Genomic DNA, 21,252 nt, shown 5'->3' with positions numbered 1-21,252 from the left:
GAACGATGCAAATGATTCACGTCTCTTCATGTACCAGGTTCACTAGATTTGATCAGGCTTTACAAGAGATTCTCTTATCTAAAGGCTCTCTCCATTACCAGTTTAACCTGTTTGACTGATTTTATGTTTTGCACATGATTTGATTAATTATATAAGATGAGCATATAGCTAATATTATTAGTTCTATATTATTGCAGCCTTAGGCACACAAAACTGAGGTGTAAAAAGCATGTTAAGACGTAACGCCATTGGAAATGATGATACGCTTGGTGATTTGTCATCTACAAAGCAATACATAACACCTACCTAATAAGGAACGTTCTTAGAATCTTGACTTGTTATGAACAAGCATTCAGAGTTACCTGGGGCCTGTTTCAATAAACAAGTTTACCAAATAAGTCAGGTTTATTTCAGTTAGCCTGACTTGATTTGGTTCAAAATATGTCAGACTAACTGAAATAAGCCTGGCTTATTTGGTAAACTTGTTTTATGAACCAGGCCCCTGGTCTTTAATGTTATAATAATGCAAAATTATTAAATGCATTGTTCTCTTTAATAAATAAATAAATAACACATTTTAAAAGATTTTTAAAAACTTTAGAGAACATTCAGAAATAATTGTTTTCAGAACTTAACAGGAATTTTAGCAAAACATTTGAAACATTTCTGTTAACAACTGGATACTCACTGCTTTAACAAATACAACTCATAGTAGCTATACTCAGGTTTCCATTGTTTGAGCCAATATTCAAATTTCTTCAGTCAGTTTGAAAAATTGCTGGTTGTGGAAAGAAATTTGCAGTAGTTGGATGGCAAAAAAAAGCCAACGTTTTGGCCAATTAGGCTATATTGTGATTTTAGTGTTTTACTTAGGTTAAATAACGTTGCAGCCACATTTAAACGTTTTTCACCTTGCAAGACTTTCTGACAAAGTCCTAAGCATTTAGTGTTCCAAGGTGAATTTCATATGAAAGCCATGTTGTCTTCCAGGAGATCCAAATCAAACATTAAGAAAACGATACTGTATAGTAAAGTAGAACCGCAGATAAGATAAGGGATGTGTCATCAAATGTTTTCTAGTAGGTTAAATTAGTTTAGATGCACAGTGCAGGGGAGGAGCTTGAGGACAGACCTATAACCGCCCTCCAGGGCTTCAACAGATGTAACACGTGGGGAACAACCTCAAAGTTTGAATTTACTGACGCATGCACTTTCCAGAACATTATCCACTCCAGTAAGGACGCGAAAACGGCAGGATATTATTCCTCGAGATTGAGAGACCCAGACTGTCGAAAGATGCACCGGATCGCCCTTTTAACGTGTCTGCTCACCGTATCACTGATGAATCAAGGTAACAGAAAATTAATTTTCGATCTTTAGAACGTTTGTTATTTTAGAACGTCTCTTCTGACATTTATGAAAGAATTGAGCAGTGCTACTTTTAAGATCTGAGAATGATCAAACATGTTAAGAAATGATATATCAAGTCTTTTAAAGAGAACAGTTTCACTCGGAATTCTTTCCAAAGCCTTTAATTTAATGCAGTTATAATATGCTATCTTTATCAGAAACAAAATATAAATTAACGACGCTTTTTTTTCCCGTATAAAAGTAACATTTATTTCCAGAAACGCTCTCTTTGTCCCCGCCCCCTCCTTTTACTTGCACCTGTTTCGCTAGTGAAAAAACGTATGATATTATGCTGTACATGTTCAACCTTGATGCTTAGTCTGTTAAAAGTAATAAATAATCGATTTGAGCCTGTATCTTCGTGCTTCTGTGTCTATATTGTGTGTGTCTCTCTGTGAGGTGATTGAAATGGGGCGCTGGTTTTCATTGCGTTTTAAGTGGATCAGTAGCATATTCAGGTAATGAAATGAAGGACACAAAAGACCGACTGGTAAACATCTGTTATTGTAAGGCACTAGCCCGTCTGTCTGTAACTTTAAAGAGACTCCTTCACTTTTTGGGCTGCAAGACTAAAAGCATAATGATAGTGTGTGATGTGCTGAAAGATTGTTGGGTAAGAAAGTCAAACTTAAACGTGTTGTGATTTGTGACCGTCTTGTTTTGTCCTTAGCTGTGAGAAACAAAGAGTGTATTTCTTTAAACCAGTAGTGGACAAGTTTGATTTTACTTATTAAAATAAAAAATATATATTTAAACGTTTTATTATTGTTCAATGCAACTAGTTTAATATCGTTCTGAGTCAAATTTGACACAGCCTATATGGTTATCCTGTGATATGTAACATCCTTAGGCCATGTTGTTTCATTTACGCCTGTAACTGTTTGTCTTCTAGATTGGCTTGAGAGAAGTAAACTAGTAGTTTAGTTCTGCATCTGTTTTTTGTTCTCTCTCTCTCTCCACCCCTCCCCCAAAACACACCATCTGCAATGTTACACCCAGTATTACTAGTTTAGCTGGTGGGTTTCTTTGAGTTTGCTGCAAAAAAATCACCCCTTTCCCCCCTGAGAAGTCTGCGTTTCAGTTGATGACCATTGTTTTGATTCCAAATTTTGCTGTAAATGCTGGTCTGAGTTTAGAATTATTTATAGAAACTGTCTCCATGCAACTTCACATTTTTGGGGGCTTTTGTATCCCAGAAGTAATTTGCATATTTTCATTATTGTGAAATGTGACTACTTGTTCCCTCCAGGAAGATGTTTGATGAGACTGAAAGGTTTCATCTTAATTCATAAATCTGGCTTGTAATCATGATTGGCTAATGGTATTGCTCACTGAGTAAATTTAAAATTATGTAAAGAGAATTTTATTCATGTTTTAGATATGAGACAATCTTTTATTCAAAGGTGAATCATCCATTTAGAATTACCTGTCTGCCCTGTTGAACCATCCAAATCCATTTTATAGTCCCATTATAAAAGAAAGCAAATATAGCTCAACAAAAGACTGTTTGCTTAGATTAGAGGAGCCGATTTCGATTCATGTGACTCATCCATGCAGACATTTATTAATATGCTTCCCTCAGTGAAAGTACTACTGTGGAAATAGAAATACTATTGTCGTCCTCTAGCTTGTACTATTCTCTTCTTTACCACAGAAGCACCTCTTTTTCACAGTGGCCTTCATAGGAACCAGTTTATCTGTTATCAGGCAAGACAAGAGAGCAATTGTCTGGTCTAAAGAAGGGAGACACATTGTTTTACAACAGGATAGGCGTGTGTGTGTGCTTAGCAGTGGTACTCTTCTTGACTTGCAGAAATGCATCCATTGAGATGCATGAAGTCCCCCATGGCTCTCTGTAACCTCCAGTGCAGTTGCTAGGATCTACCCTGCATTTCGGGACAAAAAGTCAGGTTGTTTCGCTCTTGTTATTCGGCTTCTCCAAGACCTCCTCTGGACCCCTGCTGACTATATTGTTCAGCAGGTTTTCTTTAACTAATGCATGTACGATTGCGACATCTCCCATGGACTCCTCCATTTGTAATTAAATTCAACTGTATACTCCCCACGAGAAGCCGTTATCTCGCCCAACTCCTTTACATGCCCTTCAGTTGAAAAAGACTTTGGGTTACCATATGAATTACTGCAGCGCATACTTCTGTTCCCATCATGCATTTCAAAAGCACCACTGAGACTGAAGTTTTAAATTGTATGTATTGCAAGAGATGTTTGAGGTTGACGACGTGACTGCATTTGATTTGCAAATACTCCTGCCTCTATCTACTGTATTCAATTGGAAGACTTCTTATATTTAGAATTCGACTAATTTTGTTAGAACTTTTTGCTTTTTTTTTTTTTTTTTTTTTGCAGTGCTTTGTTTTTATAGTAGCAGCTGAGAGGAAGCATCTGTACTGTATATGTTCAATTAAAAGCTCTTAATCCCCCACTGTTTGCACCGGGACACAGGAAATGAAACCAGCCATTACAATAAAGCCGCCGCCTCCCCCCTCCTTTCCAGCCTTCTCTCCCCCCCTCTCTTTCTCTTTCTTTATCTCGGGTAAGGCAAGGTGAGGCCAGAGGCAGAATTCTAAATCATATTTACTCCTGTCCCTTCACTTCTGCTTGTTTCCTCATGTGTCACATTTCCTTCTAAAGAACCCCCTTTAGGCTTAACCTGAAGGATTATTGCAGTCGTACTGGGGTGTTTTTATTCTCCATTGCACAATGCAGAAGTACTCTGATCGTCAGTGGTTTTAGCCACTTGTTCCACATTGATTTTAGTTGCATTTCTCATCAGTGATGTGTTGAATGGAACTGCCTCTGTGCCGATTAATCAATCTACCTCGTGTGATTCTTTGAAAGGAGTCAAAGTCAGATCAAGTTGTGCTACTATTGTAAAATTCCAGAAATGTTATGAAGCGCCCAGAGGAGAACAAACACAGGTTTTCAGAGCTGCTTCAAACAAGCAGACGTGGGTGCTATATTGAGCAGCAGAAGAATGCAGGTCAAAGTACGTTTTATTAAACCATAATTTCATATACATGACACTGTGGTTAGTCACAGTGTGGGTCTTGTATTGTCTCACTTAGCTGGATTCTTTGACAGTAGGTCTTCAGCAACAAGAATTACCTCAAAGTTCATACCTCACATGCAGATGTCCTGTGCATTGTTTTGTTTATTTTAGTCTATAGCTGTCTCTTTAGATTCTGTCAACAGAATTTCACATCCTTTATGGAAACTAGACATTATACAAAGAAAAAAAAAAAAAAAAAAAAAAGTTATGATGGAGGTCTTGTGGAAACAGTAGGGTATTTCTGTAAAGCGTGTTAGTGCAGGAGATTGTGTGCATTGAGGTATTCATTTGTGTTTCTGTTTGCAATGATCGCTTGACCTTAATTGATGGCCCTTGTGATCTGTGAAATTGCATTTTATCAGATTTGTACCAATTTGTTATCAAGTGGACAATTTGAATGTTTTCTCATTTCCGCATTATAAGTCTATTTATCAGTTAAAAAGCAGTTTGTCACAAGCAGGAGTTTTGTACTTTTGTACTGTATTTCAGCGTGAGCATCAATAGATGCCAGTAAGCCGTTAAGGTTTAGAACCATGTTTTAGTTTCCAGCCCAAACCCCTTTAAAGTCAACATGTTTACTTACTTATCTACACATTCCTGGTCTTATTGTGAGAGATTTGGTGCATGTTATTCCAAAGAAAAGACTGTTTGCATTTTATAATCTTGTATAACTAACTTGCTCTTCCTCTGAAACGACTTCATATATCTGGTGATGTCACAGATGGGTGAGCTGTTGAATATATTGATCAGATTATGTGCAGCAGAATCTGGTTAATCCTAAATCAGAGCAGAATCTGACAAATCTTGAATCCGAGCAGAATTGGATTAATCCTAGTCTGAGCAAATTCTGATCAATGCTAAATTTGACCAGAATCTGATTAACCTTGAATCTCATCAATTTCATCAGATTCCAAAAGTAAAGCAGGTTGCAATTTGCGCTGAATTTAAAAACAAACATCTTCCAGTTCAAAAGTCAGTTGTTTAATGACCCCCACTATAACGTGACACAGGATAACACATGCTGATAGTAAAAAAAGGTTGGCGCTTTGCGTTTCTTTGGAAATGTTTCCTTTTCTCTGCACCTCTGTCTCTTTCCCATAATCTTTTGACAGCATAACTTTGAAGTTGGCTTTAGAAAAGGAGAATAAACTTATTTTTAGTTTTCTTTCTTTTGTGGGAACTTTGATGTTGTCTGCTTTGAGCTGGCAAGCCTGCACAAGTCATCGCAAACCACAACCGCACCTGTCCCAGATGTCTGTGCTATGTCAACATATGAGAGCCATACCTGGTGGCTGTCCAAAATGGCACAGATCTCTAGTGTTGTCAACATCAGCATGGTTTAACTTTGAGAACTTTGAGAGCATCAGAGTTTAATTAGGGTATTGTGGCTTCCACTTCCTGGGTATGCGGGTCAGTTAAAGTTATATGTTTACGATAATGATGACTTTCATCTAAAGTCTTTTCCTTGCCAACAGCTATTAGGATCACTTCCTCTCTAACATACAAGAGAGAAAAATTCTGCTCTGGAAGTTCATCAACAAATACCTCTATTCCATTCAAGTAATGGTTTAAAATGTCACTTTTATGAAGTTTCTTCAAAGTCTGCAACATATAAATTGCATTTAAGCTCTTTTGTAGGTAGTTTTCTGCAGATGTAGGCCCTAGGCTGTAGGGATCATGAACCAGGAGACAGTTAAGGGCCCTCGTGACCTTTTTTACAGACCTGGCCAGTCCCTGAACTACACAGGAATGTGAAACAGATCTGCTCTTTTGTATCGCAGCATCACTGTGGAGAGAAAAAAAGAGAGAACCAGCTAATTAGTAGTGACATAATATCATATCATAGAGTTTTAAACAAAACATAATTCATGAGAGTTAATCACTCAGATAGAAAAGGCCTTGAGCTCGTACTCCCTACGTTCCGCTGTCTATTTTTTTGTTGTTTTGCTTCCTGCGGAGGGGAGTTAACCATTGCATGGCACACACCCACCAGCCATGCTTTCTGAAATCAATATTTTCTCTGCTTTTGTTTACACAGCCAAAGGTGGTCTGTATACGGGGCCGAATTGTTATGGGCCCTCTAACAACGTGGGAGGCGGCCCTTTCAGAGCCCAGCCCGGAGAAAGAGTTTATTTAACTCTCAATACAAGCTCGCTGACCCCTGTGTTTTGGCACCAAATTTGATTGGTATCTCAGTGGCTGCAAACGCTGCTGTTATGAACACAAGAGGCCCTGCAGAATCCTGTGGAATGCAAATGCCTGGAGCCCCCGAGGCATCTGGGAGCAGGGAGCCTGGTTTTGGAAGAGATAAAGGCACTGTTTCTGTCTATGCAAAAATATGAGACACCTCGCTGTCTGGTAAAACGCTTTGAGAATATATGTTCAACAGAACGACTTTGATGTTAGGAATGTTGTTAATCAAAGGCCACACAAAGCTTCTGACTCTAATTGCTTGAACATAAATTGGGAAGATCTAAAGTCAAGACTCTTTGACTGCTTCAACATACTCATTAGTTTTACACTTTAAAGTGTCTGTTAATTTTACAGTGTATCATGCATATCTAACTACGTTTATGCCTTGGTTAACTGATAACCTGGATGAACTTAACGACTTGCTGCAACAGTTTTGACCTAAATTTCTTAATTGTTACCAGGTTGTAACTCATAACATGCGTTATGCAATAAAGTTAAAGCTTTGATGCTATAATTTGTAGTAATTGGTAGTAGAATTAAAACAGTTCAACTTTTTTAAAGAGAATACTAAACTGATTATGAATATTTGAAGAATATTATTTAAAGTCATGTGGTCTAACAAATATGCAGAATCAAGGGGAAAAACTAAACAGGAAATATCAGATAATTTGACCTTTTTATGCGAAGCCAGGGTTAATTCTGATTGTAAAATGTCATGTGGTGCAACTTCGTATAAACTCAATGATATTTATGAATTAATAATTTAATATTTTAAATAGTGCTGTCACTTTGAAAATAACTTTAAATTATTTAATTGGGTGTCTTTAAATTTTATTCAAGGTCTAAGGAAAATGTTGGTATTTTTACTTGACATTTTGGAGTTGTTTTTTTGGAGAGAGCTATTGAAAGATTTTTCCTTTTCTTTATTCTGGACACTTATAGACTTGCATTCTGCAGCAGCAGCAGAATGAACAGTCTGTCATAACCTTCAGCTAGTAAATTGCTTTTGGGGTTAATGGACCTCCACGGAAGCAGCTTGACTGTATTTTGTTAATAGTTCTCTATTTAGTTTAGTATAGCTGCTCACGAATAGGGGGCCATCGGTGAATCCTCTGGGTCAGTATTGAATCTGCTATGATCTGCTGTCAGACACAGACATTCTTTAAGGTTCCCGGGGGCCCCTGCAATCAAATACATAATTTAGGACTTAATGGATGTGATTTCTGAGTGCACTTATCACTTATGAGTCCAACCTGCTTGATGAGTTTTGTTTTGAGAGCAATTTCAGGCCTGTCGTAGACTTAATTTATGGCATTTTCAAGGAAGCCTAATGGCCCTTGCATGTTGGAGTGAGTAAAGGAAGACATTTGGTGTAATAAGGCAGGCTCCAAATCAATTCCTGGGATGTCTCTGTTTCCGGGATATTCACCATGGTGGTGGATTGTCCTTATCGGACACAGTCACTTACCCGACTCATTCTCAGGTTAATGGTTTGCGAACATCCTCTCAGCATGTGAGAGCCATTTTGAACCTATTCACCCATTATACTCCTTTCAGCCTTCTGTGGCATTCAGTTTGTCTGCTAAAAATGTTGTTGAAATTTGAATATTTCTTTATAAATAAGGTAAACCATCAGATTTAATGTAAGGTTCATAAGTCTGAAGCCACTATTAAATTTGTTGTAGTTTAATCATTCTTTTTTTAGACTTTTCCCTAAAAATATATATCTTCAGTAATAACAATCTCAATTTCAGATTTACATTTTTTTTAACATTATCAAAATCCTAAAACTTTTACAGGTTTAAATTAGATTTTAATTTCTCAATTGTCAGTGTGGTGGTCTCAGCCCAACAAAAGACCGTCAGCACTGTTTCATTTGAGAGCATAGCACTCAGAGTGTGAAAACACTTGAAAGCCCTGTAGTCCATATGCTTTCAGCAAATGATCTGGTACCACGCCGCAGGCTGTCGGACATGGTTTTCCATCAAGAGTGTTTCCAGTAGAGGTGAATGAAGAAGCTTCTGCAGCAGCACCTGTTCATGAAACAAAGAGTAGAGGCATGAGGGGGTTGGGAGGGCAGTGTCATTTGTTTACTTCACCTGGTGCTGGTTTGGAAGCTCTGAGGGCTCTCTAACACTCGATCCTTTTCTTTTAGTATGTCAGCTGGCATCCGTTTGCTTTTTTTGCTCCAGTGTCACCAGCAAGAAGTTATAAATCATGTGAAAGACAGGCAGCTGCTAGACAGAAATCTTATGTGGTAGATAATCCAGTTGGGATATATTCTATTTCTATTACATTAAGGAATAATATACAGCCAGTTGGTCACAAAATTATGGCTCATTAGGCTCTAGTTATATTCTGAAGGGGTTTATTTTTGTTAATGGCCACTTACAGTACATTTTCAATCAAAATATGGTTACTCGCCAAATAAACTAACATTGTTTTTTTTTGGAGTTGAAATTTATTTTGTGAGGGGAAAAAGAGTGGTACCAGTGTTACCACATACAGCAGCAAAATTTTAGTGCAAAAATATTTACAACAGATCTGTCTTATAAATGATTATTAATGTTATTGTGAACGTTTCATCCGTGTTTTGTTTTTTTTGGACCTCAATTTAATCAAAATGTCCTAACTTGATCTTCCAGTGAAAAGACAGACTTCTTTCTGGTGAACTCCAGTCATTTAATGCATTCAATCCCAGCCCCTATGTTTCATGTTATGTTTCATCATGACCGCAAGCACAGAATGGTTCAGTTGACCAATCAGAAAGAAGTTTTCTCAAGAATACTTGTAATCATGATCCATGTTGTTAGCAGGTTAACTTCCAAAATAACAGTCCAAGTGATGCGAAGAGGATTCGTAGTATATGTTATTAGCATTCTTTGCTCTTGTATGTTTTCCTTTTTGTAAACATGGCCAGGAACAGAGTCCAGTTTTATGACTGGTCCGTACAGGTAAAGGGCTATTAGCAGGACCACGCTTCACGGAGTAAAGAGACAGAAATTTATCTTGGCATAACAATCAAGCTACTACCTATGTGGCCACAGGCTGCAGTGAGCTTTGGCTATGAGCACATTCTGTTCTCTCCCAGTGGGCTCATCTGACCCTTAATGAACCTGTACACGGAGAAGTGTTTAGTAGGCATTTTGTTTTTCTAGACAAGGTGGAAGATTACCTATAAAGAAAAAGAAAAGTTGCTACAGATTAATTTGGGATTTACGAACAAACTATAAAAGAGAAATTAAACTTTTGTTCTCGGCAGTGAGGATTAAAAATCATTTTCGTTATCTGAAATAAAGCTGACGTAAAGTCAAACTAAACCTGAAATAAAGCTAAATAGTAATATTAAAGAATCTAAAAAAAATGTGCACGCAAAGTTACTAAAACTTAAAATGAAATCTGAAAATATAACCGCAACTGTATGTATGTTTCGGTGGAATTTTGTTGAAAGTATGTAGTTTTGTCTCAATCTTATCTTGTGCTGCTATTATCATTTGACAGTTATCCATCCCAACTGTTGACGTCCCTTTCTCAGAAGTGCAGTTGTGACACAACCAGTTTAACTGGCTTTGGTGTTTTTCTAGAAATTTGATTCAGAGCGTTTTTCCCCAATTTGAATATTTAGTTTCAGTTGAAGCTCATGTCAAATTCACGTGTAATACAAACCCAATGAATCATGATTGAAATCATGAAAATCATTTGTCCATCAATTGCGGTTTCATTTCGTAGCTTTGGCATCAAAAATGAGAATGGCACAGAAAACGTACCTTTTCTCCCTAAAATCCCTTATTAAAAATGTATGAAAGTGTTTAAGCTTCATTATCTGTCTGTTTCATTAAATTGTATCACAAATACTACATTTCGTTTAGTTTTTAGTGACTGTTTGTCAGTGAAGTACAGACCCTTGTCTTACAACAAGCATGAGTGCTTGGAATTTAAATATCAAATCAGCCTGCAAATCAGCCAGGCAAAATTGATAATTCAAATAATATGAAAATATTGAGGGCCAGAATAAAAAGCTACTCCAAACACCCTCTTAAGTTTCAATCAAAAAATGTAAATGCAAAAATCAAACCTATAACAATATGAAGAGAATGCGAGTATGTGTTTACTTCAGGCTTTGTCTGCTTACTATGTATCTCACGTTACCTTTACAGGATGTTTTCACAAACGCACTGTATTTAGTCATGTCTTTTATTGTGCGTTTTAGTGAGTGGTTTGGAAACCATCACCGGCAAGTATGGAGACACCATTGAAATCCCATGCAACAACGGGCGTGTTGTGGAAGCACTTGTCACATTTGTTAAATGGAAATATGTAAGTTTGAAGTTCACTCATTTTCTGTCATTTTAAAGTAATTTTTCCAGATTCTTAAAAATTAGCAACTATTTCCGAACAGGTTTCCCCAATACTACTGCCACTTCACCCACTGCTATTGTTCAGACAACCTACTCCAATTCGTAGCTAAATGTATGCTGTTGGCTAAACCGTTTTGAAAGCACTAAAAAGCCACAGTGTTAGTCAGCATATGAATGGTGTACTTCTACCATTAAACATTCTTTTTTTGTTCACCAGGACAAAGATGGCAACATACTGGTGAAACATCGGGATCAGAATGTCACTGTTTCCAACGATGTGAACTACAAGAACAGAGTCAGCATTAAAAAAGATTTCAGCCTCGTCATCACACAAGTGGCCATGGCTGATCGGAGAACCTTCACCTGCATGGTGGTGAACAACGTAGACATTTTAGAGTTTCCTGTTCAACTGGCCATTTACAGTGAGTATCATACACCGTAGCACTGACCCAAAATCTGGAATGTTTTCATATTTATAAAGACAATAATTCTAATAACTGTACTTAAACGGTACACTATTTTTCCTATTTAATACTGTATTCTGTATTGTTAAAAGCACTATATAAATAAAGGTGACGGGATATCTTGGATGCACTTATGAACTGCTTTGTTCAACAAATTTTCCTGTTTTCAGAGGTTCCATCACAACCTCAGATTACAAACCTAACGACTGTGATGGCAATCGGCAAATCAACTACGGTAGGTTGTGTAATTAAGTCCACATATTACAAAACAGTTTATTTATGGTTTATATATCACATACACACAAATAGGAAGACAGTATGAAATGTTATTTGTAGTGAATACAGCATGCATTTAAAAACTCAGTTATAATAAATATATATAGTCTGAACCATATATGATGAAATGCAGTGCTTTGGAATTCCTCTTAATTTTTGCTTTAATAATATATTTTCATAACTATTTATTGTTTTGATTTTTGTCTCATCAGTTGGCGCAGTGTCGTTCTGAAGGTGCCAATCCAGCTGCCAACATCACATGGTTCAAGAATAAAACTCCTCTTATGACTGATGGAACAGGTAGAGTGAAATATGGTGGAAATTAGTTATTCACCCAAATATTTACCAAGATTTACTCACTTTCAAACCTGCATGGCACACAAAGTAGAACATTTGAAGACTGTTTTCAATGCTATTTTCCATGCAATTACAATAAATGGTAATGAAGCTTTAAAACTTCCAAAAAGATGAAAAGGCACCATATTAATATCATAAAAGTGGTTCAGATGTTCTCCATCTGTGTTCCAATGTGGAAAAAAGTCATATTCAAAGAGCTTTTTATTATTTGGTAATATATTTTGTTTGTCTTTTTATTAATGTTTTTCTTTTTTGTTGTTGATTACAGCCATTAAAATCACAACAAATGTGGATGTTGATAAAGAGACAGGACTGTCCACGACAACTTCTACCCTGGAGTATACAGCAGTGAAGGAAGACATTGATGCCAAGTTCGCCTGTCAGGTTCAACACACAAAGTCTGCTAACATGGATTCCTCACCTCTTGTCTTCACTGTGAACTGTAAGTTTGTCTTATACTGCCTATCCAAAGTCTTTGGATAATATTATTCCTATATGGTCCATTTTTTTTTTTTAAATTAACGCTTCTACTTTCCTCCATAAATCAGTTCCAACCAATGTCATTGAGAGTAAATGCATTTAAAACTGAAGTGGTTAATGGTCTCATGTTGAGCATAATTCACAGGATTATTCAGAATAACTCTCTTTCCATCTGAAGTAGCCATGAGAAAGAGGTCTTATCAGAATCAAATGGCTCGTTGAATTTCGTACAAATACGATACATAATTTGGCCTTGCTGGAGGCAGGGCATTTAGATGTTGAATGGGGTTTTGTCTTGTTGTGTTGTAGTGAGGGTACTAGCCCGACTGCTAACTCTCAAAAGCATTTCTCACCACGAGAGCACTCTCAAAGCCTCAACTCTTAAGCTGAAGGGCCTCTTCTGGCTCATAAGGAGCTTTTCTGAAGTGCCCTTATCTGCATAGGCTCTGGCAGGGCTTCTCTGTGCTGCCCTCCTCGCTTTACACACACACCCTCTCTCCACAGACCCCACCGAGAAGGTCAGTCTCCAAGAGGTGCCCCAGGGTCCTTTTAAGGAAGGAGACAACGTGACCCTCAAATGCACAGCAGACGGAAACCCTCCACCCTCTAGCTACAACTTCTACATCAACGTACGTCTGCTCTGCAACTCATTTTGAAGGCTGCTTTTCTACTTAAACCACCGTTTTTTTTTTATCTGTAGGAAGAGAAAAAGACTGTGGACTCCAACACATACACGTTGACCAGCGTCACCCGGGAGAACACTGGAGAATACAAATGCTCACTAGTGGACAATGAGGATATTGTGGCTTCTGTACTCATCACAGTTGAATGTAAGGAAATACTTCAGATGCAGTCTGATGTTTGACACCTCCGGGATTGAGTAACATCTCTCTTTCTTTCCTCAAAGATCTTGATGTGGTCCTTGGTAGCACTGGTAAAATTGTTAAGAAACTTGGTGAGAGCCTTGAGATGACTGTAAATGTTAAAGCTTCAGGAGCAACACAAACGTCTTGGAAGAAGGTAGAAAATAAATGCCTCTAAAAATATGACTAATCCCATTAAAGGTGAAACCTTTTGTTAATTTCTAGTTATTAAAATGCTGAAACTCTTTTAGGACAATGCCAAGCTGAATAGCCTGCCCAAGTTTGACAAGTTGACGTACTCGGACGCTGGTGTATACGAGTGTGTTGTTTCCATGGCTAGCCTCAAGAAAACACAAACATTTGAATTAGTAGTTGAAGGTAAGTTTGTAGTGCTCTTCGTATGTGATTTATTAAAGTTTAACTGTTTTTATGGTTGAGCACAGTCCAAAAGACCAGACCCTTGTAAATCAAAGAAATGCTTTAGGAAAGTTTCGTTTTTTATAGCTAATTGCATGAGTGTTTTTGCAGGTTCTCCAATCATTAAGAATCTGATCAAGGAGCGTGGTGGGGGCATGAGCAAGGTCCTGAAATGTGCGGCTGAAGGCTTTCCAAAACCCACAGTACAGTGGAGTGTAAATGGCTCAAATGTAAGTCTGAACGATCTCGAACATGTCATTTAAAAAAGGCACTGAAAAAATCTTCATAATGTTTTATATGCGCATCAAGGCTGCATTTATTTGATATAAATACAGTGACAAATGTAATGTATGTATTTTTACAATTTAAAATAACTGTTTTCTGTTTTGAAATTTTTAAAAATGTAATGTATTCCTGGGATGCAAAGCTGAATTTTAAGCAGTCATTACCCCAGTGTCATCTTTCAGAAATCACTCTAGTATGGTGATTTAGTGCTCAAGAAACTTTTCTTATCATCATCAATGTTGAAAACAGTTGTGCTGCACACGACCACACACTTTTGAGCATTAGTGTTTCTTTTGGTTGGTTTTGAAATTTTTTAAATTGTCATTTTATATATTTTTGTCATATTGGACTTCTATAGTTTTATCAAACAGAATGAAATGTTTTAGAATTAGACAGATCACCTAATACACCACAAAATACACAGCACAGAATTCATCAAATCCACGCCAATGCTAATACCTAATGACTTTCTGAAGGAGGACGAGGATGATGATGATGTCACTAGGGTGCTGGCTTGAGTTAGTTAAAGGGTCTTTAAGACTAAATGGAAATAAAGTGGAATTGAGGACACAGGAAAACCTACAAATTCATACCAATGAAAATGATATTCCCAAGAAAGCGTGTTTTGTTTGGAAAAAATTAATTGCCTGTTTTCATGTTCATGAAAAAAACAACAACAGGCCATTTGCCAGGTGTTCATGTTTTTCAGTGAATATCACCAGGGGACAAGGCAAAATGGCATTATTTTAGTTTATTTTTTTCCAAAAATGTAGTGGAATTATTTGTTTTCTTGTGAATTATAATGCTGGGATAAAAGAGAACTAATATGATTTACAGTACTTCTTAAAGTCTTTTTATATATTAACCAAATATATTACCAAAAGACTTCCTTTGGCTTTCTAAGTTGTTTTTTTTTCCTTCTCTTTTTTTCACTAAAACCTGAAACTGAGCCTTCCATTTAAGCTTGTGTTATAAAGATGTTCTCACAGTGACAAAATACATGTAGCTTGTTAAACAAAGCAGTTATCATTAAGCACTAGGATGAGGTCACTATTCAAACACATAAGAGGACTAGTGTGCCTGAGTGGGTGTGTACAGAGGAAGCTATTAAAAATGATGCATCCTGTATCATGTGGTTTTGTATTGGTACAAATTGAGCTGTCATTGCGACTCATCAGATGTCAGAAGCGCATTACCTCATTGCCTGTGTCTCTTTGTCTAAGCACATGCCTCCGTTAAAGAGAATCTACTTGTGCACAGAGCAATAGCGCTCTCTAGTGGTGCTTATGATCCTTTACAAAAAAGCTTGTACTCTGTATATCGTTGTTTGGCCACATTATAATAGCTATGAATACTGTGGTAATGTTTAAGTCTGATGTCGTTCAATGGATGTTACATGCTGTAATTGCAGGTTGAGGGTGCTTATGAGCATGGCAAAGTCACATACAGCCTCACTATCATTCCAAAGGGCAATCTCACTGTGTCCTGCACGGTTTCTAATGTCTTGGGCTCTGACATTAAGAGCATTAATGTGTCCGCACGTAAGTTTAATTTTTTTCCCTCTCTCTTATCTGACTTTGGAACCCTCATGCATCACAGAATCTTTTTTGTTTAGACGTTAATAACAAAATCATTAAGACAAAACTGTTAAAGAACAAAATATTTGTAATTGCAAATGTGCTTGGCATCTGAAAAGACAAAATCTGTTATGTATCAAATTCAAGTCCATCCCACAAAGATCATGTTTATCTTTTTTTTTTTTTTTTTTTTTTTTTTTTTTTTTTTTTTACTTTGCATCAAAAATAATGAACAAACAATGACTCATTTATTTGTAACAGTATTTACTGGTCTTTATGATTGTTAATAAAAATACTGTTAATTGTTGGGTAATGTTAGCTCAGATTCATTAAATAATGTAAAATAATAATAAACGGATACTTTTTAATGTTAAAATAATGTTAAAATAAATGCTTTATTTTTCATTGTTAGTTAAATAAAACCTGAATTTAGTATAATAACTATAATAATACAGTAGCTTTTATGTGTTGGCCTTATAAAATGTAAAATTAACATTTTTTTAAAAAAGTAATTAAGTTTTGTCTAAGTGATTTGGTTGACATTAACTTCTAAGCATGGATAATATAAAATTACCAGATAAAAACACTTGTATCTTTATTTGAGCTCACTTTTCCTTCTCTTCTTCTGTTCTGTTTGTCGGGATGCTGGTCTGTTCTCTGACTAACACATGCTTTCACTTTACATGACTGAACTCTTTTGGCTAACCCGGGACAAATGTGTTTTTAATTATAAAACCAACCACAACTCTAAGCTTCTGGATTCCTGTATTTACATGCATTGCTGTTTTATTTGGGGTTATTTTAAAAAAACTATGACTTAACATGCAAATTTTTAAGTTTTACACTTTTATATATACAGGTGCTGGTCATAAAATTAGAATATCATGAAAAAGTTGATTTATTTCAGTAATACCATTCAAAAAGTGAAACTTGTATATTAGATTCATTCATTACACACAGACTGATAGATTTCAAATGTTTATTTCCTTTAATTTTGATGATTATAACTGACAACTAATGAAAGTCCCAAATTCAGTATCTCAGAAAATTAGAATATCAATTAAGACCAATGCAAAAAAATGATTTTTAGAAATGTTGGCCAACTGAAAAGTATGAACATGAAAAGTATGAGCATGTACAGCACTCAATATTTAGTTGGGGCTCCTTTGGCCTGGATTACTGCAGCAATGCGGCGTGGCATGGAGTCGATCAGTCTGTGGCACTGCTCAGGTGTTATGAGAGCCCATGTTGCTCTGATAGTGGCCTTCAGCTCTTCTGTATTGTTGGGTCTGGCGTATTGCATCTTCCTCTTCACAATACCCCATAGGTTTTCTATGGGGTTAAGGTCATGCGAGTTTGCTGGCCAATCAAGAACAGGGATACCATGGTCCTTAAACCAGGTACTGGTAGCTTTGGCAGTGTGTGCAGGTGCCAAGTCCTGTTGGAAAATTAAATCTGCATCTCCATAAAGTTGGTCAGCAGCAGGAAGCGTGAAGTGCTCTAAAACTTCCTGGTAGACGGCTGCGTTGACCTTGGACCTCAGAAAACACAATGGACCAACACCAACAGATGACATGGCACCCCAAACCATCAATGACTGTGGAAACTTTACACTGGACCTCAAGCAACGTGGATTATGTGCCTCTCCTCTCTTCCTCCAGACTCTGGGACCTTGATTTCCAAAGGAAATGCAAAATCTACTTTCATCAGAGAACATAACTTTGGACCACTCAGCAGCAGTCCAGTCAAGACGCTTCTGACGCTGTCTCTTGTTCAAGAGTGACTTGACACAAGGAATGCGACAGCTGAAACCCATGTCTTGCATACGTCTGTGCGTGGTGGTTCTTGAAGCACTGACTCCAGCTGCAGTCCACTCTTTGTGAATCTCCCCCACATTTTTGAATGGGTTTTGTTTCACAATCCTCTCCAGGGTGCGGTTATCCCTATTGCTTGTACACTTTTTTTTCTACCACATCTTGTCCTTCCCTTCGCCTCTCTATTAATGTGCTTGGACACAGAGCTCTGTGAACAGCCAGCCTCTTTAGCAATGACCTGTTGTGTCTTGCCCTCCTTGTGCAAGGTGTCAATGGCCGTCTTTTGGACAACTGTCAAGTCAGCAGTCTTCCCCATGATTGTGTAGCCTACAGAACTAGACTGAGAGACCATTTAAAGGCTTTTGCAGGTGTTTTGAGTTAATTAGCTGATTAGAGTGTGGCACCAGGGGTCTTCAATATTGAACATTTTCACAATATTCTAATTTTCTGAGATACTGAATTTGGGACTTTCATTAGTTGTCAGTTATAATCGTCAAAATTAAAGGAAATAAACATTTGAAATATATCGGTCTGTGTGTAATGAATGAATCTAATATACAAGTTTCACTTTTTGAATGGTATTACTGAAATAAATCAACTTTTTCATGATATTCTAATTTTATGACCAGCACCTGTACATGCATCCATCCACATTTCTCCAGTTCTGTATACAAAGGACTTTTCCACGAGAATTCAGTAAATGGAACTTAATATGATTTTATATCTGATTACAGTTGTTGAGGACGTGACCATGGACAAACAAGGTAAGAGTCTGAGCTGTTATGTACAATCAGGTCTGGTCTTTACACAGCATTGCATTACACAGGAAGAGAGCATATGCCAAAACTCAGTGCCTGTAGTCATCAATTTAATGAATGCTTTCTGTGTGTACACTAGAAAACACTAAAACAAAGGTGCTGAGATGCCCAGCATCCTGACAAATGTTGCTTTCAGGGTCTTGTTTGCTTTTGTTTAATTATGAAATGGTTTAAGTTCTGTGTTTCTTAAGCAGATCAGAAAGATGAGTACACTGACCAGACGATACTGGCTGTTGGCATAGTTGTTGGTCTGATGCTGGTGGTTTCCGTGATGGGACTGGCCTACTGGCTGTATATGAAGAAATTTAGGTAGTGACATAATATCCACTTCTCATTAAACGGTGAAGACATTACCATTTTGCACATTTGCACTGTGCTTATGTAATTCAGATTTGTTCAAAGTGGAATATTATGTAACACTTAATCTGGATGTAGGCAAGGATCCTGGAAAACTGGAGAAAAGGAAGATGGATCTGCAGAAGAGAGCAAGAAGCTGGAGGAGAATCAAAGCCAAAAAGCTGATGTGTAATGACAAAGGAGGCATTCAGGGTGAGTCAAGATTTCTGAAACTAGCTTAATTGTTAATATTACTATTTTTCTTTTTATAGACATTCAGGTGATTGAATGAATAATTTTTTTTATATTTATTATGTATGTATCTTGTCGTCTTAGGATAAATTTGAATGCAATCCCTTTTTCCACAAGAGGAGTGAAAAATTGGTGAAATCTGTGAAAAAATAATGGAGGACCTGAGTAGCTGTTTCAGTTACATCTCCACCATCGTCTGTAATGTGTCTGTGCCTCCCCTATGCTGGGGATTTAATTAATAATGTATGTTGTAAAGTATGTGAATCTTTTGCATTGAAGATCAAGCCTGTTCAGAAACCTTTGTCTGTAAAGTGTTCATTCATAATGTTGGATTTCATGTTTGAAGCCCTACTGTGTTTGGTTTTATTTTTATCTCCCAGATATTTAGTTAACGCAAATTTGTGTTTGCAGGTTCACATGGTAGAAACACTGAGGCCTTTAGTATCTGTATGGGACTTTTCCTTTAGAATTACACGTAGTACCTAATCTGTGGCATGATATGAAGCATGATATTCACGCTTATACTGAGCACTTGGCTAGTTTTCAGGTCTTGACAAGTCAGTAAGCATAATTACATCCTAATATTATACTTGTTGGGATTTAGAAGACCATTATTTACCAATATTTAGACCTTATATGCATTTTAATAAAGACTGTGACCTACAATTTGAAGTTAAAATGTCTAAACGGGACAATTGACATAATTTGTCATTTCTGAAGTAAGAAGATAATGCAGGGACCAATGCTTGTTTAATGAAAACCATGCCCTTTGCTTGCATCGTTTACCATTTAAACCATTTAAAATTAGGTTCTGATCACGTGTTGCCTTTTTTCAGGAAAATGAAAATCAGCTCTTGATGTATACTGACACTCTTTTCTCAGATTATCGCCTGTTTCTGTGTGTTCTTTGTTTCATTGTTTTGCTGCAGAATTGTATGTGATCTCGTTTAAGCATTACTTGTAAATAACGGTACACTTTTTATTGTGTTTATGTTCTATTTATATTGTTGAGGTTTAGCTAAATGCCAGTGTTTTGACATTTACGTTAGCTAGTTTTAGTAAATTTTCCTGAAAATATACCTCTGGCGCTGTTGAATGGTACAGTACAATTGATGGTATTTACTTGCAGATTTTAAATTCAAGCTTTCAGCTATTGGTTTAATGCATAGTGGTTGCTGCATTTCCACACTTCAGTGCATATTACCTGCATTTAATCCACTGTCAAGACCAAAGAGGTTGAATGCGGCCATGCAAGTATTGTACATATTGACCATTGTTTTGTACTCTTAGTTCAAATAAAGTGTACATTTTTAGGAAAGAGTTTTTTTTTTTTTTTTTTTTATACTGTAATTTTACACTGCATGATTTTGTAAAGTTGCTTATGCTCACCAAAGCTGCATTTATTTAAAAGCAGTAAAAATATGAATATTGTTAAATATCACTTCAGATTAAAATAAGTGTTTTCTATTTTCAAATGTTATTCCTGCGATGCAAAGCTGAATTTTCAACAGCCATTACTCCAGTCTTCAGTCTTACATGATCCTTCAAAATTCATTCTAATCTGATTTGGTGCTTAAGAAATTTCTTGTTATCCATTTTGAACACAGTTTTTTTGTGGTTCTATATTTTTCAGCATTTTAAGATGAATAGAAAGTTAAAAAGAACAGCATTTATTTGAAAAATGTTTTGTAACAAATGTCTTTATTGTAACTTTTGATTCAATATTTGTCCAGTAATTTCATAATTGCAATTTCTACAGCATTATGACTGCTCAGTAGTCACATCTTTTCCAAAAGCAAGTAACTTTAAAAAGGAACAGTTTCATTTATTTTAAAAGTAAAATGACAAAATTATCATTGATGGAGATGTATTTAAATAATGTAAAATTTGGCCAATAGAAGATATTTCTTAAATTCTGCAAAGGTTTTTAATGTCAAATCATGGTTGTATTCATCCACAAATGTAGATGTTTTGGAAAAATTACAAGTAGTGTAAGTATTAATTGTCTTGTAAATATTTTATTTGTAATATTAAATTCCCTGCAAATATTTACTATACAATGTTACAAAATTAACCATTTCTCCTTAAAAAAAAAAGACAAAAACAGAAAGAGCTACTTGGTTGAAGAAGTAATAGAAATTGTTGGGAACCTTAAAAGAACTGTTCCATGCCCTCAGGAACAGACACATCCCATAATAATGATCACAAAAGAATTGGAGATAATCCAAATCCAAACTCATCTGAAAAGTTAAGGCACTTTGACATTGTCATAAACATGATTT

At 36.5% G+C, this 21,252-nt stretch overlaps 1 protein-coding gene across 2 annotated transcripts; it reads left to right on the top strand.

Annotated features, from left to right (window-relative positions):
- Positions 1–1,164: 1,164 nt before the first annotated feature.
- Positions 1,165–20,442, top strand: LOC306851218 (CD166 antigen homolog A-like). 2 transcript variants are annotated; one of them, XM_079387375.1, is made up of 16 exons: positions 1,165–1,351; positions 10,884–10,990; positions 11,249–11,453; positions 11,666–11,730; positions 11,984–12,071; positions 12,397–12,570; positions 13,113–13,237; positions 13,309–13,438; positions 13,516–13,628; positions 13,723–13,849; positions 14,000–14,118; positions 15,585–15,714; positions 18,299–18,328; positions 18,577–18,691; positions 18,818–18,931; positions 19,055–20,442. In XM_079387375.1, exons 1-15 carry the CDS (start codon positions 1,297–1,299, stop codon positions 18,909–18,911), a joined length of 1,677 nt encoding a protein of 558 aa, XP_079243501.1. In that variant the 5' UTR covers positions 1,165–1,296; the 3' UTR covers positions 18,912–18,931; positions 19,055–20,442. The 2 variants fall into 2 exon arrangements, with proteins under 2 accessions (XP_079243501.1, XP_079243502.1); XM_079387376.1 differs by lacking the exon at positions 18,299–18,328 and having other exon boundaries at positions 19,055–20,440.
- Positions 20,443–21,252: the final 810 nt, after the last annotated feature.

This window comes from Barbus barbus, assembly GCF_936440315.1.
Source record: "Barbus barbus genome assembly, chromosome: 31".
In the NCBI taxonomy this organism is placed as follows: Eukaryota; Metazoa; Chordata; class Actinopteri; order Cypriniformes; family Cyprinidae; genus Barbus; species Barbus barbus.
This window is presented reverse-complemented; position numbering and strand designations above follow the sequence as displayed.